General features: G+C 38.5%; 1 protein-coding gene across 1 annotated transcript in view; it reads left to right on the top strand.

Moving 5' to 3' along the window:
• kirrel3a (kirre like nephrin family adhesion molecule 3a) overlaps positions 1–26,295 on the top strand; it is a 130,190-nt gene that overhangs the window by 84,012 nt on the left and 19,883 nt on the right. The window contains exons 4-6 of the mRNA XM_084400447.1: positions 10,693–10,850; positions 13,889–14,039; positions 20,192–20,297. Coding sequence (XP_084256573.1) covers positions 10,693–10,850; positions 13,889–14,039; positions 20,192–20,297 — 415 coding nt within the window. The remainder of the gene's footprint in view (positions 1–10,692; positions 10,851–13,888; positions 14,040–20,191; positions 20,298–26,295) is intronic.

Raw genomic sequence — 26,295 nt, 5'->3', positions numbered from 1 at the left:
TCCAGAGGAATAAGTTCATTACGCCGGCCTCGAAGTAACAGCTTTTTAAACCAGTAATCTGAGTCTAGACGCTTAAAGCCGAGCGACGATGCCGGCAATTCTAGGTCCATTAAAATGATTAATTATAGATGAGAGGCCGCTCATTTGTTTTTATTTTTTGCTGGTCCTGTGGCAGCAGAGACAAATCATCATGCTCCCCAGGGCAGAGCCATTAGCCTGACATGTAATCCCACACAAACTGGCTTACTTCTGAAAAGTTGCATACAAAACCGCAAACGGCTCCTGAGCGAGGTAATGAACCTCATGTAGGGACTCCGTCATCGTCAATCCCCTGTCACTTCCCTCCCGGGGGGGACGACGGCGCATGACCACAATCAGACGTGGCGTTTCTTTCGTTCACTCTCTCTATCTCCCTCCTGACAGATGAGATTCAGAGTGGTCTTTGTAACATGATTGGATCCCTCGCCTGTGAAGCCTCAAACCTGTCTTTGTCACTTACCGAGAAAAAATGTCTATGGAGGCCTTTTCCCGACTTTGAAGCACTGTGTTTGGGCATAAGTCCAGGGCTCCATTGCAATGCATTAATATGGCTGGGTCTCAAATCATGCTGCGCCAGTGAGTATCGGCCCCTAAACCCCTTTTGTGTCAGTTCGCTGTCGGAGAGATGAGAGTGCGATAAAGCGCACCTATATACTGCGGGAAATGAGTATTGGAAAGCATTTCAGATATTTCAGTATTGATATGTATCGAAAAATCTATATTTTTGACAACAGTACATTGCACTTAGTTTATTATTTGACTACAGTTGAAAAATTTATATAGGCTATTATATAAAATTTAACCTGCCAAAGTGGCTAGTACTAGTGACTAGTATGTATATATATATATATATATATATATATATATATCAGTGGCGATTTCTTTAAGACTGCAAGGGAAGCTCGGCTTCCCCTATAATGTCAACAAATGAATGGTCAAATATGTACTATTGTATTAACATTTTATTGACTAAAAATGTGTTAGAAAACGTTCATCTCAAAGACGAGTTCGTTCAGAATCAGTTACATACAGCAGGTCGGCTGACTCGATTTCCTTCTCATACATTCCTGTAGCGTCACAGTGCATTTCCCTGTTGAAGCCCAGCTTCCATTGACTTCAATGGGGCTGCTTCGAACAGTTTTTTTCAGCGCTTCGAAACTAGACGGTCATTGGATAAATGCTGCGATTATGTCCCGCCCATGGAAGCTCAGCTTCTCTGGGGGTGAACGGGGAGTGGGCTGGCCTGGACTCCGGGCTTCCGCGTGATGATTGGAGGGTCTGTCGAAAGGCTGCGTCTCCTTTTGATTGACAGCGATTTCATACAATAAAAAGTCGCTGATGTTGAAGTTGTTCGAGCTCAGTCCCATCGCGGATTTTTCAAAGACAAACCGCTGCAACCTATTTCTTGGTATTTGCTTGTCGAAATTGCTAGCCAATTTTTATAATACATTTCACACAATTATACATTTATACCTTTATTATATTATTACTTATTATATTTTTTATATTATTATTATTATTAGTAGTAGTAGTAGTAGTAGTAATAATTCAAAAATAATTATTAAAATAATTTAAAAAAATCTTATTATTAGTAGCATTATTATTATACTTTAGTAGTACTTTATTATATTATTATTTATACCTTTATTATATTATTACATTCATTTTTCACAGAGCATTTTCTTGAAAAGGAACGTAGAATTTACGTATAAATAAATGAATAATTTTTATGATGTAGGCCGAAAATGAGCTTCCCCTCTTTGAAAGACCAGCAGCCGCCACTGATATATATATATATATATTCACACTTTCTTTTATTTTCTTCCAAGTGGCACTACTACTTCGCAATAAGGCTCTCGAACAATCAGTCTCTGTTTCGGACGTGCGCTTTTGCAATTACACCAGCACACACTCGGCAGCGAGAGGGCGGCTGACCTCTCAGAGTGACATTTGAACTTTGAGTATCCGTAGGAGAGTTGTGGGGTAACCCAGTTTGCTTTGTGGTGGCCAGGCTACTGAATAAGACATGAGATGGGGTTGGTACACATTGCTGAAGAAGGACCCCTGAGGCTAATTAGATCCAAGGAATTCCCCTAAAGCCAAGCCCAGGAGCTGGAGAGAGAGCGAGAGCCGCGGCGCAGCAACTCAGTGAACCATGGAGAGAAACCCGAGCCACTTCCAAAGGTCACTATTGTTTAAAAAGAGCCACTGCAGTGTTTCTGTAAGCTCTCAGCATTTGTTCTGCTCATTGTCTTCAGAGTTAAAGAGGCTTGTGCAATTTGGCTGCTTTCAGACTTAATTAGAGGCTTTCTTTCCTTCTTGACGCGTTTGAATGCGAATGAAAACAGGCAATGTGGAACAAAAGTACAGTTCATTCAATGTGTCAAGCTCTCTTAAAGTTGATTTACTTTTCCTAGTCTTATTAGAATCAATTAATTGGTTATTTCAAAGTTTGAAAATAACTTGTTGTGTCTATGAGGGGTCCACAAATAGCGGTCCACGGTCCGGACCCTGGCTTGGTTCCAACCAGACCACGAAACATAATGACACGGTAGCAACATATTATCGTTTCTACAGTTTAAAAGAATAGCGTGTCAAAACAGCAGAGCTGTTCACACCACAAGCACTCGGTCGTTTATAGTAATGATCTTTTTGCCGCTTTTTCATGCCAATGTTTTTTTTTTTACTGAAAATTTTCTGAAAGTCTCATTTTCAATAGGCTTCATTCACAAAACACAACCAGAACAAATTTGTGTTTAAATTTTTTGTGAAACAATTTATTCTATACTTCAATTATTGTATTCAGTAACAATGTTAGCTATTGTAAATTAAGTAAATTATTGCATTCTTTCTCTTCGTCTTTATTTTGGTTTGTAAAACTTTAATTCAATCCCATACGTGCATACATAAACAAATATGCATGCTGTTCAAAAGTTTAGGGTCAGTAAGAATTAAAAACTTTTTATTCAGCAAGGATGCATTAAATTGATCAAAAATGAAAGTAAAAACTTTTAGCAAATATAGCAAATAAATGCTTTAAAAAAGAAGTTACAAAAGATTGCAAATAAATGCTTTTCTTTTGAACTTTCTATTTATCAAAGAAACTTGAAACAAAAAAAGCAGCACATATGTTTTCAACATTGATAACAATAAGAAATGTTTCTTGAGCAGCAAATCAGCATGTTAGAATGATTTCTGAAGGATCATGTGACACTGAAGTAATGGCTGCTGAATATGCAGCTTTGGCATCGCAGAAATAAATTACATTTATTATTACACTTATATTTTAATATTATATATATTTTGAAAATGTATTAATATTTCTAAATATAACGGTATTTTTACTGTATTCAACTTATAGTAGTAGTGTAGATGGACTAAAAGCCAAAACTCTCATTTTGGTGTTATGGAATCTTTAACTTGGAATCTAATTTTGCAGTCATGTCACATTAATTAGGTCTAAATGTGGACTTCTCAGACTAGTAGTGGGAGAAAAGCTAGTGGATTAAAGCTTTGTACAAGATGTTATCCTCTGCCTTAAGAGCGTGTTGAACAAGCCACGTTAACCTGTCCCAGAGGGAGACAAACATCGGTCCTAATGAGAGGAGACGGCAATTACTTGTAGTCTTTCAAAGCAAAGAGGCTGTCCTGTTCCTCCTCTTCGTGGATAAGACACCAGCCATGGATCATCACTTGATTCTTTGAAAACTAGAATGGAAAGGCGGCGAAAAAATGTGCTATTGTCTTTTTCCTTTTTTTTTATGGGTTTCTCACCCTTGCACAGCAAGCTAACTCGCCCAGATCTGACCAAATATGCTCACCGTCTCCTCATGTTAATGTCAGCACCAGCGTTGGCCGCGAAAAGTCACATCGCAGCCAGATTGAGAAAAGAGAAAGCAAACAACGAGGTGATGAAATTGAAAATGCAGAGTTCACAGATACAGGTCTCGACCTGAATAACAGCCAAATGCCATTGTTCACTGTTTCCCCCCCCCCAATACGAAGTTCTCTTGCTTTTAAATGCAAGAATTATCACCTCAGTCTGCAAGTGCAGTTAGTGTTATGAATTTTTTAAAATGTATTGAAATTTGCAACAGCTGGTCCTCCATTTGAACGTCACACTTTGTTGAATAGGAAGCAGGCATGCTGCAACATCTGCATCTCAGAGAAATGTGAATTCACAGACAGGTATTTCATGCTTCTGTGTCACAGCAGCATACAAATTCTCACTAATGTGACATAGGTGCAAAACTTTCATCTGCAGCTGAGATGTATGCAAATTAACTTGCAAAATGCTAAATGTTAGATAACAATAGTAACAATAGGATTTGGGGAGTAAATGAAATGAAATTGGCCATCAAAGAATTTATGGAAAGGTCTGTAGGCCTACGTGAAAATTCTGCAGTGACTCTTTCTGCAAGTTACATCATTACGCTAGTAGGTGGAGACAAGTGACTCTATTATGTGTGAGTCATTTGAATAATTCACTCAAAAGCACTGATTCATTAAAGAAGTGAATCTCTTTGTGAATGAATCATTGAATCATACACTTATCCAGTTTGTTCAGGACTCTGCATTTATGAGTGAATCATTGATTTATTGGCTCACTCATAAAGAATCACTTGCTTTTATGAGTGAGCTATATTCATTGTATTTATGAGTGAGTCTATCAGTGATTTATTTATAAAGCCTGTTTTGTCTCTGAATGAAAACACTCGTGAAATATTCATTCATTCGTGAAACCAAAACTTTTTCTGTAACTACTTTTCACTACCATTCATACGGTTTTTTTTTTTTTTAATCCAATGCATGCGCATTTACGGAAGAGGATTAGGGCCAAGCAATAATAAAAAAATAAAACCATCTCGAGATTAAAGTCATTATAATGCGAGATTAAACTCGTTAAATTTCGAGAAAAAAAGTCGAAATACAATCTTGAGAATAAACTCATTACATTTCGAGAATAAAGTCGTTGTGTTTCGAGAAAAAACTCATTAAATTTCAAGAAAAAAGTCGAAATACAATCTTGAGAATAAACTCATTACATTTCGAGAATAAAGTCGTTGTGTTTCGAGAAAAAACTCGTAAAATTTCGAGAAAAAAACTTGAAATACAATCTTGAGAATAAACTCATTAAATTTCGAGAATAAAGTCGTTGTGTTTCGAGAAAAAAACTCGTTAAATTTCAAGAAAAAAAATCGAAATAATCGTGAGCATAAACTCATTAAATTTCGAGAATAAAGTCGAAATGAAATGTAGAGAATAACGCATTCGATCAGTGTTCATTGCATAGCCTACTGATATCAACCTCATCGAGGTTTTGTGGTTTCCAGGATACCATAAGAAGCATTATTAATCGTTGTTGGTTGTGTACGCCTCCATCCACAGAATGTAACGACTGTAACCATCTATACAGCCATATAATGGCAATGCCGTACGGTTTTAATTTATCATAGCTGTCCATATGCCAGAGTGCATTTGGGCCAGTCTCCTTCGTCGAAATTCCACACCTTGAGGATCAACAAGTTTAATAATGTGTCTTATGGTATCCTGGGAAACCACGAAGCCTCCATGAATTTCATGTTGGACAAAAGCGAGTACATCACGCAAATTGGACTGATTTTTTCTTCTAAAAAGACCTAAAGTTAGCCGACCTAGTCCTAAGAATGTTCTATTCATTGTTACTGAAAGAAAGTCTAAAATATAGCTTGACTAAGTGATCCAACTCTGCCATGTCCTCTATCAGTAGGCTATGCAATGAACACTGATCGAATGCCTTATTCTGTACATTTCATTTCGACTTTTTTTCTCGAAACACAACGACTTTATTCTCGAAATTTAATGAGTTTACTCTCAAGTTTGTATTTCGAGTTTTTTTCTTGAAATTAAAAAAAAAAATCTCGAAACACAACGACTTCATTCTCGAAATGTAATGAGTTTATTCTCAAGATTGTATTTCGACTTTTTTCTTGAAATTTAACGAGTTTTTTCTCGAAACACAACGACTTCATTCTCGAAATGTAATGAGTTTATTCTCAAGATTGTATTTCGACTTTTTTCTTGAAATTTAACGAGTTTTTTCTCGAAACACAACGACCTTATTCTCAAAATGTAATGAGTTTATTCTCAAGATTGTATTTCGACTTTTTTTCTCGAAATTTACCGAGTTTAATCTCGCATTATAATGACTTTAATCTCGAGATGGTTTTATTTTTTTATTATTGCTTGGCCCTAATCCTCTTCCGTACGCATTAGCTTGACCAGCCTGAAAATGTTAGTTTTCTGTCATGATTCGAGTGTTTAGAAACCAAATTTATGAGACAGTTGTAGTCAGATTTCAGTGGTGATTTCAAATATGGAATTTAATCATTAGCTTGGCAAACAGTTTTGTAGAATTTGATGTTTCCCCTTTCAAAGAGATAGGATCTGCACTTGCATGCCCGAGACGCGTTTCAAAGATGGCCGCCGAGTGAAGTCACTTTGATTTTGTCTGGGTATGCAATATTAAACATGTGGACTGCTTTACTACATCTCTAAAATTTTACATTTTCAAAAAGGATTTGTTTTAAAAGCTGTCCGTCCATCAATATTATACATATCAGTGTCTAAACAACTAAACTGAATCCAAATGCCCTCTATGTATGAAATTAAGATCACATTACAATATCATAGGGAGTAACAGGAAAGTAAAATTGCACTGTGACAGGCTCCTCCTGTTCTGTAGAGCTCCCACAGGGCATGTGGTGCGGGACACAGAGTTCTGATTAGAGCCGAGCGCTGCTGTTCACTGGCCTGTTCAGGCCAAAGGGCTCTCTGTGTGGGCTACTTGTCCATGCATGTCATCTCTGTACATGCTACTGTGTTGTTGTTGTTGTTTTTTGGGGGGGGTTGTCCTCCCAAGATTACTCCTGTTTCTGAGCATCAGGCATCTCAGTGACATGCCTTCCCTCCCAAAGATGCTTTAAAGAGACCTCGAGCAGAAGGAGTGTGATAAATCGTTCGCTCTCAATTCAGCACTTGTGTCAATAATGGCACCCTGTAGTTAAAGCTCATCAAGCTGACATCTATTTAGTTATTTATACTCACTATTCATGTCATAAGCGAAGAACAAACACGCTGAACCTAAAGCTTAATTGAACTTAAAAATTCATCGCCTCAATAGATTTAGCTCAATACATGGCAGTCTGACTTTTAATGACAATTAATGTGTGAAATGACAGTATTAGTGTTAACTGAAATTAAGAAAATCTAGTTAGAAATAAATCTGCATCTACAGAGACCTGCAATACAACATTTTGTTTTCTTCACAGATATGTTGATATATTGAAGATATGTTGAAGCTGATATATAACAGCCTCAAAGTGAGACTTTTCAGATACACAGCTGTTTCCATTAAACAGAGCAAACTGGTTGCAATTGAAAAACAGGCACAAGGTCGGTCGGTCGGATGTTCTCGCATTGATAAGCTGACAGAAGGATGTAAGACAATGATTTCTATTAAAAACAGACAGACAGTTGAGTGTTGCAAGGCTGTTTGGCCATTGTGCAGTTAAGTCAACATTATCCCTGTACCCCACTGTATTTTTTGTTGTTGTTGATTTAACATTTACTGCCCTTGTGTTAACATTTTAACGTTTTAAAATGGTTTTTTCACGTTCTTTATTCTATTTTAATTGGATTTCTTACAGTTCATTCAAGTCTAAGTGCCTCTTTTCTAACAAACTGGCCTTCAGCAGGAACTTTCAAAAGTTTTTAAGGTGGAACAGCGCGCATCATTATCTGATCAACATGAGCACAGTTTCAAACAACACTGAAGAATATTTCACTTCAGATGCTTTAATTCAAAGAAATGTGTTTACTGGTGTAAAGATCACATCTGCTTCTGTTTAAAGGGTCTTTATCGTGAAACTCCGTGAGTATTTTTAGTTAATACACCTGAAAAAAAAAGAAGACGGGATAATTGCTAAAGGCTGTGTGGTACAGCAACTAAACTCAGGATGAAAGTGATTAATCCACCGTGCTACCAATTCCTGCGAGAGAAAGATGGAGAGAGGGAACGAGAAGGGAGAGAGAGACATCTCCAGATGTAAGACCAAATCCAGGTACATTACAAAATAGGTCACATTTCCCAGAATGCCCCTTCTCTCTTGTTTCCAAAATGAAATTGCTCCATTTTTCTCCTTCCACATGCTGAATGACTCGAGGTGTCTCAAGGGCCTGGTGTATCAAGAGGGCAGAGACAGAAGTAATTCGGTCCTGGCTGTTCGTTAGGCTCCATGTGAGAGTTTCTCCCCAGTCTGAACAACAATTACGGCTGTATGATTAATCCATCGTGTTGACCTGCTCAACACAAAGAAGATGGTTGGCCGCGTTAAGGCTTTAGCTTTGGAAGCGTCGCACCAGGGCATATTTGCAAACATGGCGGTCACAAGAAGGTTTAACATGGTCATGCCAGTTTTTTGGCGCTCAAAAGGAGAGCATGAACCATCTGGGATCCATGCCACATTGAGAGTCATGGGATGCTATCCAAAGCTACTTGGAAATGCCAGTGTGTGAATTCACACCATAATATATTGGCACTTAGCTTTCTGGAATTCTAGGACTTGAATGTTGGACTGCAGTGCCAGCTTTGGAAGTCTCTCTCTTGCTCTCTAATTCAACCCCATCAATAACTGAAACTTGAGCAGACAGACTGATTGACTTAACTGTTGTGCTCATTTGCATACACTTAGCCTCTGGTCTATCAGTCCCGGAAAACAATCCCAGCATGCAATTGTAAGCTATGTTTGTAAAAAAAACGAATGAGTTTGCTCTAAACAGGCAAAGCACTTAGGCGTTAAAACAAGCTGTTAAGGATGGCTTTGATGTCCAGATGGGGAAAGGAATATGACACAGACTTTAATTGCTCCTGGAAATGAGAGTGGATTCTGAGTGGATGGAAGTACTTTCAATTCTCTGTCACTAATTTAAATGTGGCAAAGAGATTTCATTCCAGTGTTCTATGTCTGTTTTAGTATTAAGGATAAATCACTATTATCTATCTATCTATCTATCTATCTATCTATCTATCTATCTATCTATCTATCTATCTATCTAATATTTGTAATCCATCCATCATCCATCCATATACACTGTTCAAAAGTTTGGGGTCGGTAAGGATTTAAAGTCTCTTATGCTCAAAATAAATTTTAATTTTGTGGAATAATATTAAAGTTTAAAATAACTTTTTTCATTTTAAAATGTAATTTATTCCTGTGATGGTAAATTGAATTTTTAGCATCATTACTCCAATCTTCAGAGTCACGTGATCCTTCAGAAATCATTCTAATATTATTGTCAATGTTCAAAATAGCTGTGCTGCTTAATATTTTTGTGGAAACCGTGATACATACAGGATTGTTTAATTAATAGAAAGTTAGTTTATTTGAAATAGACATTTTTTATTTGTAACATTACAAAAATATATTTTTTGTCAATTCGATGCATCCTTGCTGACTAAAAAAAAGAAAACATTTCTTCAATAAAACATTTTAAACATTGTGTACTCTATATAAATGTTTGTCTACATAATCTGTATACAAAATATATATAAATCATATAAATATAAATAATTTGTAATTATAATAATTTGTATTCATAATATTTGAGCTGCCTGTGTGGCTGAACACATAAACAGAATTACTTTTCTGTCATGACAGACCTAATCAGTTTCCTACTTTTCGTTTTTCCTCATTCTTTATCTCTCTCTTTCTCTAATCTCTTCCGCTCTGTCTATTTCTCTCTTTCTCCAAACTGCACTGACAACTAGTTGTGTCTGTGGCCTTTATACACAGAGGCAGAAGGGGAAAACTATTTATTTCTGAGAACCATATGATTTTTCAAGCCGGAGGGAGACTTGATTGGTTCCAGGGAAGAAATACCAGCTAACAAATCACACAGGACTCCGTGCTCTGCGATCGTCGTATAGCGCGAGGGCCAAATCTCCACGGTCTTATATGCTACACAGAGAAATCTGAAGGGAAGATGTCCAACGTCCTCCATATAACCGTTCAGAGACTTCCCTTTAGAGGAGAAACATGGTCAGAACATCCCCTTTGCACCCTAAACTTCGCTGTTACCATGGCGCCTTGAGGTACCCAGTTGCTCAAACTTGTGTGTGCCGTCTGATTGGCCAGAAATCTCAGCGAGAGTAAAAGCTGGGTGAAGTCTAATCAGTAAGATATGAGTAATGGGGTCTCAGCTTCCTTCTTAATAAAGTCAGCATCTCTGGGACCTTCCCCAACAACAACCACCCCCTAGCCGGCCCGTTCTGGCATCTTCAAATAGTCCCTCCTCTTCTCACGTCTTACTGCCCTCTCTCTCTCTCCATCGCTGTCTCTCTGGAGCACTCAGGATGTAGCAGCTGCTTGTTGCCTTTGATTTAGACTTGCCCTAGATATGCTCTCTAATGAGCTGAGTGCCCAATCAATAATTTACCTGAATCTGAGTGAGAAGCAGGCTGATCAGTGCTGCTTAAAAAAAGAACTGCAATCAGTGCTATTCACAAACTGTTTTTTGACTCATCCTTCCATTTTTCTCTTTCTCTCTTTTGCTATGCCATTGTTTGTGATACAAGAGAATAAACTTCCCTCTGATTTTTTTTTTTTTTTTCAGTTCCTCCTGATGACCCTGTGATAATCGGAGCACCTGTGGTGAGCTTGCGTGCAGGGGACTCGCTAAACCTCACCTGCCATGCTGACAATGCCAAACCGGCCGCCTCCATCATCTGGATCCGTAACGGAGAGGTCCTGAACGGCGCGGCGTACACCAAGGTACGGCAGGTCCCTGCTGCTGACAGTTTTTGTATCAACAAAACTCAATACAGAAACATGATGGAACCATGGCCTGTGTTTCAAAATCATTTTTAGGCATCATATATGTGTTCAAATGTTCAACTGAATGCACCTAATGTTCGAAAATCTGTTAAATTTCAAATTGAATGTTCAAATTCACCTATTATGCCCAAATATTTTGTGTTGTGAACATTTTTGACTCCGTTTAAAAGTGCATCTGATTCCCAAAAATGTCGTTTCAAACATTTTGATTCAGTTCAAACATGATACCCAAAAACACTGTTTTGAATGTTTCATTTCAAATTGAATGATCAAATTTGCATATAATGGCCACATTTTTTTATCTTTCAACATTTAAATGCTCCTGTGATGCCCAAAAAAAGCTCTCAAACTTTTTTATTCAGTTCAAACAATCACAAGATGCATTCAAACACTCCTGGGACGCCCCCCAAAAAATGTTTGATTCAAATCAAACATGCATATGACGCCCAAAAACACTGTGTCATATCAGGCACACTGTATCGGGTGTTTCATTTTAAACTGAATGATCAAATTAAATGAATTCAATTCAAGCATTTGATCACTTATATAATTGCCAAAAACACTCAAATTTTACTTTTAGAGAGATTTTAACATTCAAACATTTGGACATTCAAACATTTTGATCCATTTTGAATGTTCAAGTACTTCTATGATGGCCAAAAATGCTGTCTTGAGTGTTTCATTTCAAAGTGAAATTCAGTCTGTGCTTTCAGTCCATTCAAATGCGTCCTTTGATGGCTTGAATGTTTTGGTTCGGTTTAAATGTACATGCATTAATTTTGAATGCTCAAGCACTTCTACGACAAACATGCTGTATAGGTGAACAGCCTGCTATAGGTTTTTGAGACAGCCTGTGTGTCTGACAGTACTTTTTTGCCTGCAGTTGATCTTTTCAATATCACGTGTCAAAAAGTCATAAGAGTCTCTTATGAAATCCTGCACTTCGCCTGACTGCGTGTCCTCGAAACTCTCAGCTCTGTCAAATGAATGACAAGTGAGGACTAATTTTTAATTTAATCCTTGGGGCAGTGAAGTGAAGCTGTAATGCAGTGCTTTAAATATGTCATAATGGAAAGACATTCCAGCACTCCATTATGAATGTGTTCCTCAGCAATTTGCTCAGTTGGTCGGCTTTAGGGAGGAAATTGAGAGAGAAGGAAATGTGTTTAAAGGGCCGCTCATACTATGATTGGAGAGCGTAATCTGCTCATTTTGAGAAAGCCGAACCCCTCAGCACCCACCAGAGAGAGTCCCTTCATTAATTAACCAGGCCTAATTTAGACACAAGCAAGCTAGACAGGTTACCTCTTTTTTTCCCAACAGAAGTACAGCTTTCAAATCTGTTCTACAGAGACTCTACTCTCGGAGACTCTGTTAAATGCCTCTGAAATTATCAAGTACCTCCATGAGACGGATAAAAACAAAGCTATTCACGTCTCGAAAGTCATTCCAGTGTAAACTGGATATTAGATGAGAGACAAATCGTTTTTTTTTTTCTTCTTTTTTTTATGAAAACAGGAGTCTTGTAAACCACTGATTCTTGAGTGCTGGGAAAAAACAGCCTGCATAACGGAACAGAGAAATGTACCGAGGAATTATTTTGGATTAATCTGTTAAACATGTTCAGAGGTGCTGGTTCAACCTCCTGCTTCTTCCGTTTTCACAGTAAATGTGTGTTTTTCCTTGATGCAACTCAGTGTGTCAACACGATTAAGGATGAATTGAGATTACAGGATGGTTTCACGCTGATTTTCAGCTTCATCTATTGAATTGTCACCACAGTCAGACAGAAAATCAACAGCATTGACAAAATAACCATAATGCATTTAATCACACACTCATACAGTGCTTGTGCAGTAGCTGTTTTGTTATTTTGGAGATGTCTTATACATCTTTTATGGATATATATCCATGTTTCTATTTTTCATAAGTTTTATATAATATTTTATATAGTTTGAAATGATTTATGGTCTGAGGACAGGTGTTTCTGGGAGGAGGGTAGTGAGTGATAATGTCATTTTATAATACTGATAAAAGGAACAGTAGTTGAAATGTTGCATTTGTGTAAAGATCACTCTGTAGTGATCATCTCTGACAAGTATCGTAGTGGAAATGTTGCTGTTTTCGCAACTGATGGCAGGTAAACGTCTGAGAATGCTTCGTCTCATCTCTCAAGATTCAGTGAAATATTCAAATGTCAGTATGTTGGATTTATGGGTTTAACTTGATTTTGGTCTAAAACTTTGATTTATAACTGAACACACTGAAAGTCTAATGACTGGAGAGCCTCGTCTCATCATAACACAATTACCTTTTAGAAAAATGTCAGATGATAAACGCACAAGAGATTAGAATTTTTCATATTTCTCCAGGAATCGAGCTCCACTCTTTATTGGGTTATTTGATTAATTCTCAGAGAGAATCTCTTGTAGCTGTGAGGCAGACGGGTGTTTTAGATGAAGTCAATATCCTTCAAATATCTGTACCAATTTTTTAATAATCTTCCCTCAATAAACACGGTTCCTCTATAATAGCTTGAATACCAGAGCGCAAAAGTGCAGGTAATATCGCCGTGAATAAGCTGCTTTGTGATTGACATATGAAGTGTGTAACCTCTACGCCAATGAAAGATTCCTGTGTTAAACTCTTGATACAGATTTCAGCACAAAGCTAGTCTGATAGAAAAGCGAACATTTCGAGAATGCTGTATCTGCACATTCACTTGCTGATTTGGTGCTCGAGACTCAAGGGTTGTTGGGTAGATGGTTTGTTCAGAGACCTCCAACAGAGAGGAGCTGATTGCAAGTTTGGAAGTCTGTCTTTGACCTACACTCAAGAGGAAGCATAAATACAGACTATCTTGAGTTGTTTGGCTCATACTTTTTTCTTTTCGACTGTGCAAGTATGAAGTATCGTTGACCGTCTGCAAAGTGCTGCGATACTTTAGTGCTCACGGTGTTTGTGTTTTCATGCAGACGCTGTTGCGAGATGGCAGAAGAGAAAGCACGGTGAGCACACTCCACGTCTCCGCCTCGAACATCGAGAGCGGCCAGCGGATCACCTGCCGTGCCTCCAACAAAGCGGCGCCCAACGGCAAAGAGGCCACGGTCACCATCGACATCCAACGTGAGTGAATCTTCCACCGACTGCGCTTCTGTTCAAACATAATTAGCGGCAGACAGGCTCGAGCTCACATTCCCCTTCCAAATCCTGCGACCAGCATTCTGTTCTGAGGGCTTCTTGTGTTTTCCTGTCTGTGTGGATAAATTATTCACATGTGAAAATCCGCTATGTGCTGTCCTATTTTCTTTATCCAAACAGCCGTTGTGTATGCATGCGATCTGATGTCTGTGCACATGTCGTACTTCCCTCCACAGACACACAAGACTTGACACAATTTTTGTTTCTCCTTGTTTTTTGTTTTGGAGAAGAAATTGTAAAAGTGACAGTTTCTCTGCAGGCAGCATAGAGGGATGTTGCAAAGCTTTAAGCTGGTTATTGTAGACATAAATGCTAATTATTATCTTTTTAAACATCGGAAGAATTGAGCAAGACCAGATCCTGCTTGTGTATATGGGCATTATTTTGCGTATTTTTTATTTATAGCAGCCATAAGCTCCGCTGTCAAAAGTGTATCTGAAAGCGCTAAAATGAAAGGCCTTAACTAATTCAGCGCGAAAGATTAGCATTTGATGAAATATTTCTGACAATGTATGCATAGGGAACAAAGACATTCTTTCAGCTCTCTCGAGTGTTGAAAGATATTAACTCTGACTAATAAAGCAGAAAATATATCATATTGAAAGATCCGCAAGTTCTGACAGCTCCTTTCTTCACGTCCGTAAAGTCTGTTTGGTTTTTTTTTGCCCAGAAGGAATCCGCCTCATCACAATGGAGCTCAAATTCAATTTTTTTTTTTTTTGCTCCTCCGGACTCGGCCCGAATCATTTTGTCATGCAAAACAATAGAAGAGTTTTACTGTAAGCCTCTTTACACCCTGAATTGCGCTGACGCCCCTGATTGGTCAGTTTCCATGATGTTGCTACTGTGAGAGCCAATGTAATGCTTTGTTTACGATTGGATGAAGTCACACCAGCCAGGTTTGAGATTATATCTACTTTCCTAACACAAAGGAAGATATTTTGAAGAATGTTAGTAGGAAAAAAAATAATATGGAAAAAATATTACTGACATTCCTCAAAATATCTTATTTCTTAGAAGAAATTCTTAAAGGTTTGAAACAACTTGAAGGTGAATAAATGATGACAGAATTTTGAATAAATTATGACAGAATAAATGATAAATGATGACAGAATTTTCATTTTGTTGTGAACTATTCCTTTAAATTCAACTTAATTATTCCAAGCTTTTGACTAGTATAGTTTATGTGTAAGTCAATGAAATTGCCACAAACTGCTACTGTCAAGATTCATTTAGCTTACGATTCAGGGTGGCTCACTTGAACTTCCCTTTAGCCAGCTTAATCGTAATAATTACACCGTGTCTGACCTGCGCCTGTGCGCTCTGTCGTTTGAGATGTGCCAGGTCTAACACGAGGAAGCAGTTCAGTGAAGCAGAGACCCCGCTGTAGGCCACACACTGAAAGAACATGTGCTGGGTAAATAAGTGATGACTGAGAACAGAGAGGTGCTAGAACCTTTGGGCCACGGCAGCCCACAGGGACCTCGAACCGGCATCAGGGTCTTCAATATTCAGAAAAGGCAGCTGTTAAGTAAGGTGCCATAATGGAAATGTGTTTTTTGGCAGACCTGGCAGTTTGAAGAGCTCACAAAATGTTTTCCACTATTCCCGGAGATTATTTACCGAAAACACTTTCATTATATGTCACATGCTGTTTTTTCCATTTATCCTTCTCTGTAGGTAATTGCCCAAAAACAACAGTTATAAAACCGGCGGGTCTGATCAAATACGGCAACGTGACAGAGTTCCAAGAGTTCATCAGAGTAATGGGAGAATGTTTAGATTTCATTTCATCTGAAGTTTTGTGTTCCGCCTAAAGTGTACCACTAATAAACAGAGCTATCATGAGTACATGAGTCACTGGTGACCTAAATAAGTGTGTTGCTTTTCACTTATTACTGAGATACTCTGGCCCTTCTCTTCATATTAGACAGGACACATTTGCTCGTAATCATTTATAAGCTCTTGGCTGTGAAAGCACTGGCCTATTTATCAGGGCTCCTGCAGAACCAGCTTCATCTGTCCTGACCCTCCTGTGAAACTCAACAATTGCACTATGACCACTTGGGCTCTCCTTCTGACCAACAATGATCTGGATCATGGGTCCACCAAGCCCTTTTGTACTTCTATGCTGATGTCATGAAGATTTACAGTAGGTCCCCCATAGAATGCTGCCCATATTGGATCCCAGGGGCCAGCTATTTGTTTATATGTAATAATCATATAAAATATTTAATCATATAATAATATATAATATCTATAAAAACATGTATTTATTAATATTGAAGAATATAAATATATATATAGAGAGAGAGATGCATTTGATTTGATCAAAAATACAGTATGATTTTATTTGGTGCTCAAGAAACATTTTGGAAAATATATGTATTGCATCCTTGATAAAATATGTATGATTATTAATTCAAATGAATCACAATCTATAGATTTTGTTATATAAATGCTATATAAATGAATACATGTAATTTAAAGCACATTAATGGTATAGTAATGTAGTTCAGACAATGTGCATAATAGTAATTTTGCAGGATTTCTTACCATTCACTGAAAAGTTAAAAGTTGTTTCAGTTAACAGAAATGTTCTCAGGTTTTAGGTAGACTGAACGTGCAGACCGAACTCTTTATGACACCAGCTGTACCAGCATTAAACCAGAATAAACCAACCGGGTCCTTTTTGGAAATTCATAGTGGTTTTAGTCGGTCTGTTCAGCAGGGATATATGTGCATTTGTTTAATCAGTTCGGCCCTGAGCAGATGGTCTTCCAGTGTGCCAGAGAAGGGTTCGTATCGCTCTTCATTGATATGGGTGCTACTTTTTAATTAGTCTGACACCCTCCTAGACTTCCATTCTAGATGCCATTGATTATTTCCATGGAAGCGGACATTTGAAAAAAAAGACTTGATGATGGCGAGTAATGGAAAGTTTCTTGGTGGTTCCTCTTCGCACAGCACAATTTCGATAAGGATCTCTGGACTCAACCAATCTTCATTGGCTAGATACACAAATTAATCTGCAACGTGTTGACATTCACATCTCCAACAGTCCTCCTTTCATTCACATGTTCTCACTTTAAAGGTCATCAGTGCCTCTGAACCACATATAGTAATTAAAACTTCCCCATTAAACAACACGTTTCATATTTCATGAAAGGTTCTCAAAGCTCGTAGCCCACATTAATCTGCGTGCACACTTCACTTTTGCCCCTTTTGGATTTTCTCCCTCTTACGACTCAAAGGAGATTTGGCTTTATTGTAAAGGCGGCTAATATTCTTCACAGCGAGTCCCACCGATAACGGCATCTCATCTGACCCTTTGCTTGAACGTGGCGCGAAGCTCTTCGGCGCCGTTAGCTTGTGGGCCTCTGCGTAGCGGTTCGTTTAAGAATTAGCACCCAGGAGGATGTCTCTCTGCTTCTCAAAGTAATTGCCTTGTAAATAAGAGCGGGATTGAAACAATGCTGTTTGTTAGGAATAATTAATGACCACATGTGCACATAGAGATGCGTCTGGAGGCCTCTCGTGAGCTCCTGTCGGGCGAACGCACTCACTCCACACAAAGGAAACTGACAAGAGGTGCTTCATCAAGCTCAAGGAAACACTCACTCGCATCCCCCCTTGAGTCTTCCATCCAAAATAGATGCATGCCGCTATGTTTAGAGGACATGGCGGTTTTCGGATGCATATTTACATGCAATACTTTTTCGTTTTTTCGGAATACTGGAAACCTCCCTAATTCCCAGTGTTACCACAATCCAGTGCAAACTTCATTTAAAATGAATGATCACAAATCAATGTTGATTCTGTACCATCTAAGTGCCTGGTAGTTTTCATAGCTGCCCATGCGGCTTAATGGACTACTTCCACTGAGCCTGGTGGTGGCATAGTTCCGTTTTCAAACATCGCAGCTCGCTTGTTTCTTGTTAATGTATGTTTTCAATGTGCTGTAAATGGAAGTTAAAGTGAGTTTTACGAGAATTGATTGCTGGTTTTTAAATCCTTGAATGGATTAGCTCCTGTATACAGTTCTGATTTATTATCCATTCACAATCCTGGAAGGTCTCTTAGGTCATCCAACCAGAGACTGTTAAATGTTCCTCGGGTTAGATTGAAAACGATAGGAGATTGAGCTTTTGCCGTTGCTGCCCCAAAACTTTCATTAGAACTGCCTCTACACTGCACGAGTTTAAAGCAAAACTCAAAACCTATCATTTTTCTTTGGCTTATAATTGTAGCTGATTTGTGTCTGGTCTGTTCGGTGTTCTGTTTTGTAATTTATGTTGTACATGGTGTTAAATGCTGATGATATCTGATATAGTGTCCATTCTTGGTCAACAATTGTTGTTTTTAGTGGTGCTATATAAATAAAGTTGAGTTCAGTTGAGTGTCATTAAGAAGATTTCAAAATCCAGACTGCAATGTTGCAGTGCAAGACCTAATGAATAAGAACGTTTATTTATTTGTATTAAATATTTGTATTGTATTTTAATCACTATACTGTCATTTTTCATTGACAGTTATTTCACTAAATGTAAATTACATGTGTATGCCAACATTCCTAATATTCTAAGTAGTAGTGCTTTCAGTGTAATTAATTATCTTTAATATGGTTACATTTATTAAAGGAAAAAAAAGAAGCGTGATGTCCGCACACTGAAAATAGCTGCTCCAAATGAATGTATTAATAGCACAACGTTTCGACCATCAGAAGACCATCAGGTCTTCATCAGGCGACAGTTGTGCAGAAATATATTTATAAGAACATTTCAGCTGGTTTAATGGATAATTCATAGTTTAAATCAACAGACAGCCCTGAAAAGTAGTAATAATCTGCATTCTTATGAGGAACTCTATGCATGTAAACCGAACTCTGTTACCGGAGTCGTAATAAGTTGAAGGTGGAAGAAGTTGTGCAAGTTGTCCATTTGACGCTTGCTAACCGCTTACACTGTATCGCTGTTATTGTTTCTCTAATATGTTTGAATACACCGCTATTTCGTTTCGACGCTTTTCAGAAAGCCTTCAGGTTAGTTTTAAATGACTAGTCCCGCGCCATAAGGCATTATGAATGAAACATCTGTCCTCGGTACAAATACGTTGGGCGAGTGACGGGTGCAGACTGCTAATGAGAAATCAGACCCAGCGCTGTGTCTGGGCTTTCCAGAGGCCTCTAATCACATTCAGACCTATGGGAGGTGACAGATCCGTCCACTGTGCTTTGACAGGACTGGGGCAGATTGTAGGAGCTTTTCTCATATTAAAGTTTCAGGATTTTGGGGGGAAAACAGCAGGAGGAACCACTGCTGTCTGGAATTGTTGTGATTTGTCGGTATGTCGCTGATGTTTCTACCGCTGGCCTAGTTAATGTCCAACATGCCCTGTGTCCAAACAAACACACGGCACAATCATGCTTTCACAGACGCTTCTTCAGCTCTGAACGTGTCAGCGCCTGTCTGTCCGCTGTCACTTCCTGTCTCACATCTGCTGTCAGTCCTGTCTGACTCTTTGGGTTTGGGTGTGTGTAATTGGAAAGGAGTGATTGAAAGCAAACTATATAAGATTGCCTCGATCCAACCTATAAATTTCATACACATTTCAAACTTTCTTTTGTTTTAATTGAAACTGCCTTTTTTTTTTTTTTGAGAATTCCAGCGCTGCATTAAACTCAAATAAATAAAATGTAATTGTCTTCTGAAATGCCTCGATAAAAAGTCTGGGGTTAAATATCGCTTTTGCTTAATGGGAATTTGGTCGCTGTTTGTTTAATTTGTGTAATCAATCTATTTGTTCATTTCGCCCAAAACTCTCTTTAATCATGCTCATTTTAAAAGTTGTTTAAATTCTAATTCAGCTGTTAGAAGGCGAGTTAAGGCGCCAATTAATCTTAATGCAAAGTAGCTCTCATTACTGGGAAAAAGAATAATCAAGCCGTTCCCACTTTTTAGAGTATTTTTAGTTAGTTCTTTAATCCGCAATTAATCTTTCTGACGAGTGTTTATTAATGAGCATTTTGAGACATTCTGTGGGAAGATGAAGTTGACCGGCCCTCTCTGCTCCTCCAGATTTCCCACTGGTGAACCTCTCTGTGGAACCGCAGCCTGTTCTGGAAGGCAATCTGGTCAAGTTCCATTGCGCTGCTAAAGCGAATCCCCCTGTCACTCATTACAGGTGAGAGCTCGCACTCACACACACTCCGACTGAAATACTGGTTTTATGTCCCAGAATCTCCTTCTTTTACTCTCCTGATGTTTTTGTTATTGTGCACAATACGTCTTCGCAGAAAAACCACATGAATTTCTCATGCCAACACATGTTCATCTCATATGCATGTGAAGCAGCATGATGTTTTTGTTTCAACACGTGATCGTATGAAAATAGCATTTGTGGCACACTGTGTAGAATTGAGAGCTTGCGTGAAATGTTCCAAAACCACACAAAAATCATATGCAAATCTAGTAATTTGATTTTTTTTTTTTTTTCTGTATACTTTTACATTACTTTGTAGCAAAAAAGTAGAGTAGGCAGTGGACACAGTGCAAGTTTAATTTTAATTTTTTTGGTGCTGGTTGTGACATCACAGCGTTTTGAATGAAGGCTTAGCTCATAAATATTAATGAATTGATGATTGATATGATCTTTAACATGGTAGATATGCACTACTGTTCAAAAGTTTGGGATCTGTAAGATTGTTTTTAAAAGAAATTAATACTTTTATTCAGAAAGGATGCATCAGATTGATCAAAAGCGACGGTAAAAGACATGCATAATGTAACAAAAGATTTCTATTTTAAATAAAACCTTTAATTCATCTAAGAATCCTGAATCACGGTTTCCACAAAAATGTTAAGCAGCACATTGATAATAATAAGAAATATAGAAATATAGATCTGTTGGAGAGTTCATTTCAAAGCCAAAACTAAAATAAAGTAACATAAAAAGAAAAAAACAATGTTACGATAACTATAATTCAAGTCAAATTAACATTTCATGCATTTTTGATCATTTCATCCTAAAATCTGCCACTGTATAGTAATCTGTTGGTCAAGAACACATTTGTTTGCATTTTGTTGATTTCACTGGAACATCTTCATCATATAGAGAGAGACAGCGTCACACCTAACATGTTTTTAATAAGTGTGGAGCTAGAGATGGTCTCACCTTCTGCCCCATAAGATTTTCATGCATTATTCATTCCGGAGAGGTCTAAAGGAGAACAGACCGACACACACACCAGACAATTGTGCCTCTGCCCTCAGCCAGCTGGACAAAGGATCTCTCAAAAACTCAGAGGGCACTGTGTGTCTCCTGTCCCTTGACCCACTGCAACAGACTTCAAATATGCACTGTGCCACAGACCAAACCCTCGGCCAAATGTAATGTCATGAAATCATCAATCAAGCACAGGGAAACTTCCACACGGAGACTGGCTTCTTGGAGAAACACAGCATTTGAATTCACACTGCAGGAACACAGAAGCCCAACTAATTACGAAGAAAGTCATTACTGATTGCGGGAGATTTCCTGTGGGCATTACACCGTTCCTATGAGAGGATTAGAGCTGCCTCACTAGAAAGAGGAAGGATTATTTTCACTAGCCAATATTTTATTCATGTTCATTTTGTTTACATAAATATGGAAATTAATTTAACTTTGTTTTGTTTTTTGTTTTTTTGTAAGACAAAAATGTAGCATTGCTTATTGGAGCCGTCCGGTCCAGCCGCTCGCAGAAATAAAACCCATCACTGTCCTCCTGTGGCATTTGAAATGAGATTAGTGAAGCTGTAAATTAATTAGCAAAAATAAAGCCTTTATGTTTGGTGGTCATGATGGCCATTTAAGACCTTAAGTATTTTTCATTCGTGGCTTTTCATAATTTCATAGAGCAATATTATGGCTAATGGAATCTGGTGTGCTGTGATCTCACAGCTCCACTAGTGTTCGTCTGGAATAGATTTTTCAATGGTGGATGTCAATTGCATGGTGGGGTGCAAAAGTTTGAGTCTACTAATGGAAATTATGTTTTGTTTGTTTGTTTGTTCTTTGTTGCTTTAGTTACATCAGCCCTCAAGCTCTTAGCATTAACTCCACAAAACCTAATGTCATGCTCTCCAACATTGTTTAAGAACATCTTGGAAGCTTCAATGGACAAAATAACCTATTACTGTTTGTAATATATATATTCTTTCATCTTTAGAGATTAATTAACATTCTTTCTGCATGTTATATTGTTACGCCAGTAGGTTGCTGTTTTAAATTAGTGACTGTTTTAGTCAGTCATTCATTAATTAAATAAAAATATACAAAAAAATGACTTTATGAGTGACTGGTTGAATCATTCTCTCAACTGATTCTTCCAAACTCTGATTCACTCTGAAACTAAACAATCGAGTGAATCATTGAATCATTACCTCAAATTTGTTCAAAACATTGATTCATTCAGAAATGCTACTCCTTAATTCTCTTGTGGCTTAGTTTACACCATGTCTACACCAAACACGTCAGTTGTCAGTTATCAGTTATTAGTTATCAGATTACTGGCTGGAAATGATCGTGTTACATCGTGCCGCTCCACATCCGGCGTAGATAGCATCACTGATTATAATGGGTTCTATTAGCTTTTGTTGCTTTTTCCATTGGTGGAGCAAGAATAGGAAAAGGAACAATTAATAATTTGGCAACAAATAAACTTTGTTTATTGAACTGTTGTAATAAAAGCCATTTCACATTCGCGGTTGTGCTGCTGGTCTGAATATCGGAACAACCGCTCTATATTGCTTAAGCATCCCTAAATATATACATATTGCTGTGAGCACTGTGAACTGTGTTTATGATGCCAGTAAGCTGGACTGTTTGGAGAAAAGCACTGCATTGTCCCATGGAGCAGTGTGATGTAGTGCGCGTGAAATTCACAGTGACAGTGAAATCGCACAGAGACTTCTGCTCTTTCTTTTCCAAAGGATGTGGCCTTTCATTTTATCCTAAACCTAGACCTCGCTCCACCAAAATAACACCTTCAAATGTGAGGCCATCATGGAGAGTTCAATAAAAGCCATTGCACTCAAAAAATAAGCCACAAGAAAAGAGTAAAAGAGAACGCATCTCTTAATTCTGGCTGTGAATGTTGATTTTCTTCTTGAATTCTAATGCCGGGTTCAGACTACTACGATATCAGCGCAATTTTCGAAATGATGTTTCCTTGAGGGACCACCACAACATAGTGAAAAAAGATAAATGCTGGCGAACGATGATGATTGTTCGGGAAGCAACGTGTAGTGTGACATGTTTCTTGTTTTCTAAAAAGAATTTAGGAGTCAAAATCGCATCATCTGACACAGTGACAATCGTAAAAATATCATGCAGTCTGAACCGGCATAAGAGCAGAAAAGTGGGACGTTAATGGATGGAATCAGACACGTCGGTTTTCTGCCTGTGAATAAAGTGTGTGCTTCATGTCCCTCCAGGGGCTTTCTGTCAGCGCTGGTGTTGGCGCCTTTGTTCTAGCGTAGGTGATTTGTCTTGTCTTATCCTCATTTGTCACCTCTGAAGTGTCTAATGGAAGACGCTCTGTTGGGCGTGTCGAGCATTTGATGTGAACATGTGGCTTTGCTGCTTGGCATCGGTCGGCATCAGCGTCCACGTGGCTGATTGCTTGTTTTGGCGGAGACGGTTCGTACCACCCAGTGTTTTAATTAGAAATGCAGCAGATCACAGACAGCCCTCCTGCAGCATCTTAAAAAACAAACAATTTTGTTTTCCACGGGTGTTGTATCGGCTTACACCTTCAGAGGATTTTTTTTTTTATTCTAGGTTTTGTATGTATACTATTGCTGTTGAATAATGTAAAGAAAGCTGGATGTAGCAGCAGACACATGGATTTGATCTGTGTATTGTGAAGGTTTGAGAGAGCAATTTATCTTTCTGGCTGAGGCTGGACATCTTTTTCTGATGTTTTATTTGTGGTTACGGTACTGTTTTATTCTCATGTCCTTTTCCGAGATAAAGTTGTCACAGCTCTGTATAACACAATGTTTTCATCTTTGAATATGTCAAGAAGCAGCCCTTGTCTGAGCCAATGAAAGTGTCTCCCTGGCAGGAGGACGCTGTAATTTCTCAGACTGCTCTGGGTCTTGATTAAATTAAAGTAAGACAGTTAATCACTTAAATGTCAAAGATCCATGGAAATTGTTTGCAGCATTTTTCCTATTTTAGCAACAAATACTGGATTAAAATAATTTCATAAACAGCTTACGCTGAATATTGGCACCATTGGAATTGATGAAATTGAATTCTCCTAACAGGATGTAATAAGCCCTTTCCGGTGTTCGTTTGAATCCGTGATGAGATGGCAGAGACCTGCTGTGATCCATAGTAATATCTTCATTTTAGACTCTTTTCACAGTTAATCAATTGCCCCTGGATTAGCTACACGTTTACATTGGAATGAAATGGATATCTGTCCATCGCTGCGAATAAAACATTTCTCTTGGCCTCTTTTTTTCCCCTTCCATTTTCATCATATTTTGAGCTGGCCAGACTGTTTCCTGCTGAGATTGACAGGTGAAGCCATCAGCCCTGTCCTGTGTGTGGATCTCTCTCATGTGTGCGAGTTCACATGGAGGCTGCCGTCCCCAAAGGAACACAGAGGAAACTCTGCAAAAAAGAAAGTTTGTGTTGGAGCCGTGGCCTATAGGGGTTCAGCAGTCACATACACATTGAGCCATGGTGTACATGCTGGCAATGTGAGTTTGAGTCTCAGTTCCATCAAAGTGCCCGTGTAGAGCTGCTGTAGAGAGAGCAGATGCACAAATGAGTGAGGGGCGTTCACAAAGGACTTGATCTTCTGTTTTGAAGCAGCTAGGTGAAGCGCAGTGAAGTGGGATTGAATGCAGGTGTCTTGAGATGCATTTTTAGAACTAGTTTTAATTTGATGTCATTTTAAGAACAAATGACTCCTTGCATGAGACTCAGGCCCTGTTTACACCTGGTATTTAGATGTGTTTTGGTAGATCGGATCACAAGTAGATGAGGAAGACCATCCCGTTTACACCTGGTGTTTTAATCTTTAATCTGTTTTAATTAAGTCTCTTTTGTCCACTTTAAACCACTTCTGTCTGGATTTCTTCGAGGGGAGGGTCTATGAGTTGGTAAATGTATGGGTTTTTACAGATCTTTTGAACTAATGGACAAAACAAGCTTGCTCAATTTACATATGAATGCGCCCGGAGACAAAGTAAAAACATACAGAGAGCATCAGCTTTCGTTTCTGCTCTGACAGCCGCAAGACCTCGCCAAACGCTGTAAGTGCGTGTTAGAAATCAGGAATGGTGAGAGAACGTCATGCTTGGTTTGTTTTTTCGTCTTCGAACCAAACTTGGGTCTTCGGCCGACAAAGTTTAAATCCCGTCTGGCTAGTGTGTGGGAATATCATAACTGTTCAAAAGTTTGCAAAAGGTTTTTTTGTTTTTTTTGGGCAATGAAACTTAAGTGCACACATATAAATACAACAATAATGTGAATAAATAGGATTGAATTTGTAAAATATTGCACTAAATGTGGAGTTTTACATTAAGAGAGGCCTAGAGAGGCATCAACTGTTCAAGAGGGAGATGGCCTGTGGGAAGAGGCCGCTCCTGTGCCTGGATGTTCTAGTTCCTGTTGTTTTGAGTCGTCATCCAGATGACAACAGTTCAAAGAGGTTATGGCCAGGGTGAGTGGAGTCTGTGATGATCTTACCTGCAGGTCCCGGAGGGTGGGCAGGGCATGAGCAATAATCTCTTCTGCAGTCCGGACTGTTCGTTGCAGTATTGTAGGAAAAGGAATTAACTTTTTCACAGTGGAGTCAATGGAAGTGTCCCACTTCAGGTCTTGAGAGATGGTAGAGCTCAGGAACCTGAATGACTCAACTGCTGCCAAAGTGCTGTTCATGATGGTGAGTGGGGGGTTCTCCTGAAATCCACAATCTTCTCCCCTGTTTTGAGCATGTTAAGGTTGTTATGACTGCACCAGACAGGCTGCTGCTCAACCTCATATCTGTATGCAGACTCATCACTGTCCTGGATGAGGCAGATGACTGTGGTAACGGTTTAATAACAGTTCCTCAATGCCAAATGATTCAAGTACAACGTTAACATTAAACACATCCTTAATCGCAACAACAGACGCAACA

Source organism: Rutilus rutilus (genome assembly GCF_951802725.1).
Source record: "Rutilus rutilus genome assembly, chromosome: 25".
Taxonomy (NCBI): domain Eukaryota; kingdom Metazoa; phylum Chordata; class Actinopteri; order Cypriniformes; family Leuciscidae; genus Rutilus; species Rutilus rutilus.
This window is presented reverse-complemented; position numbering and strand designations above follow the sequence as displayed.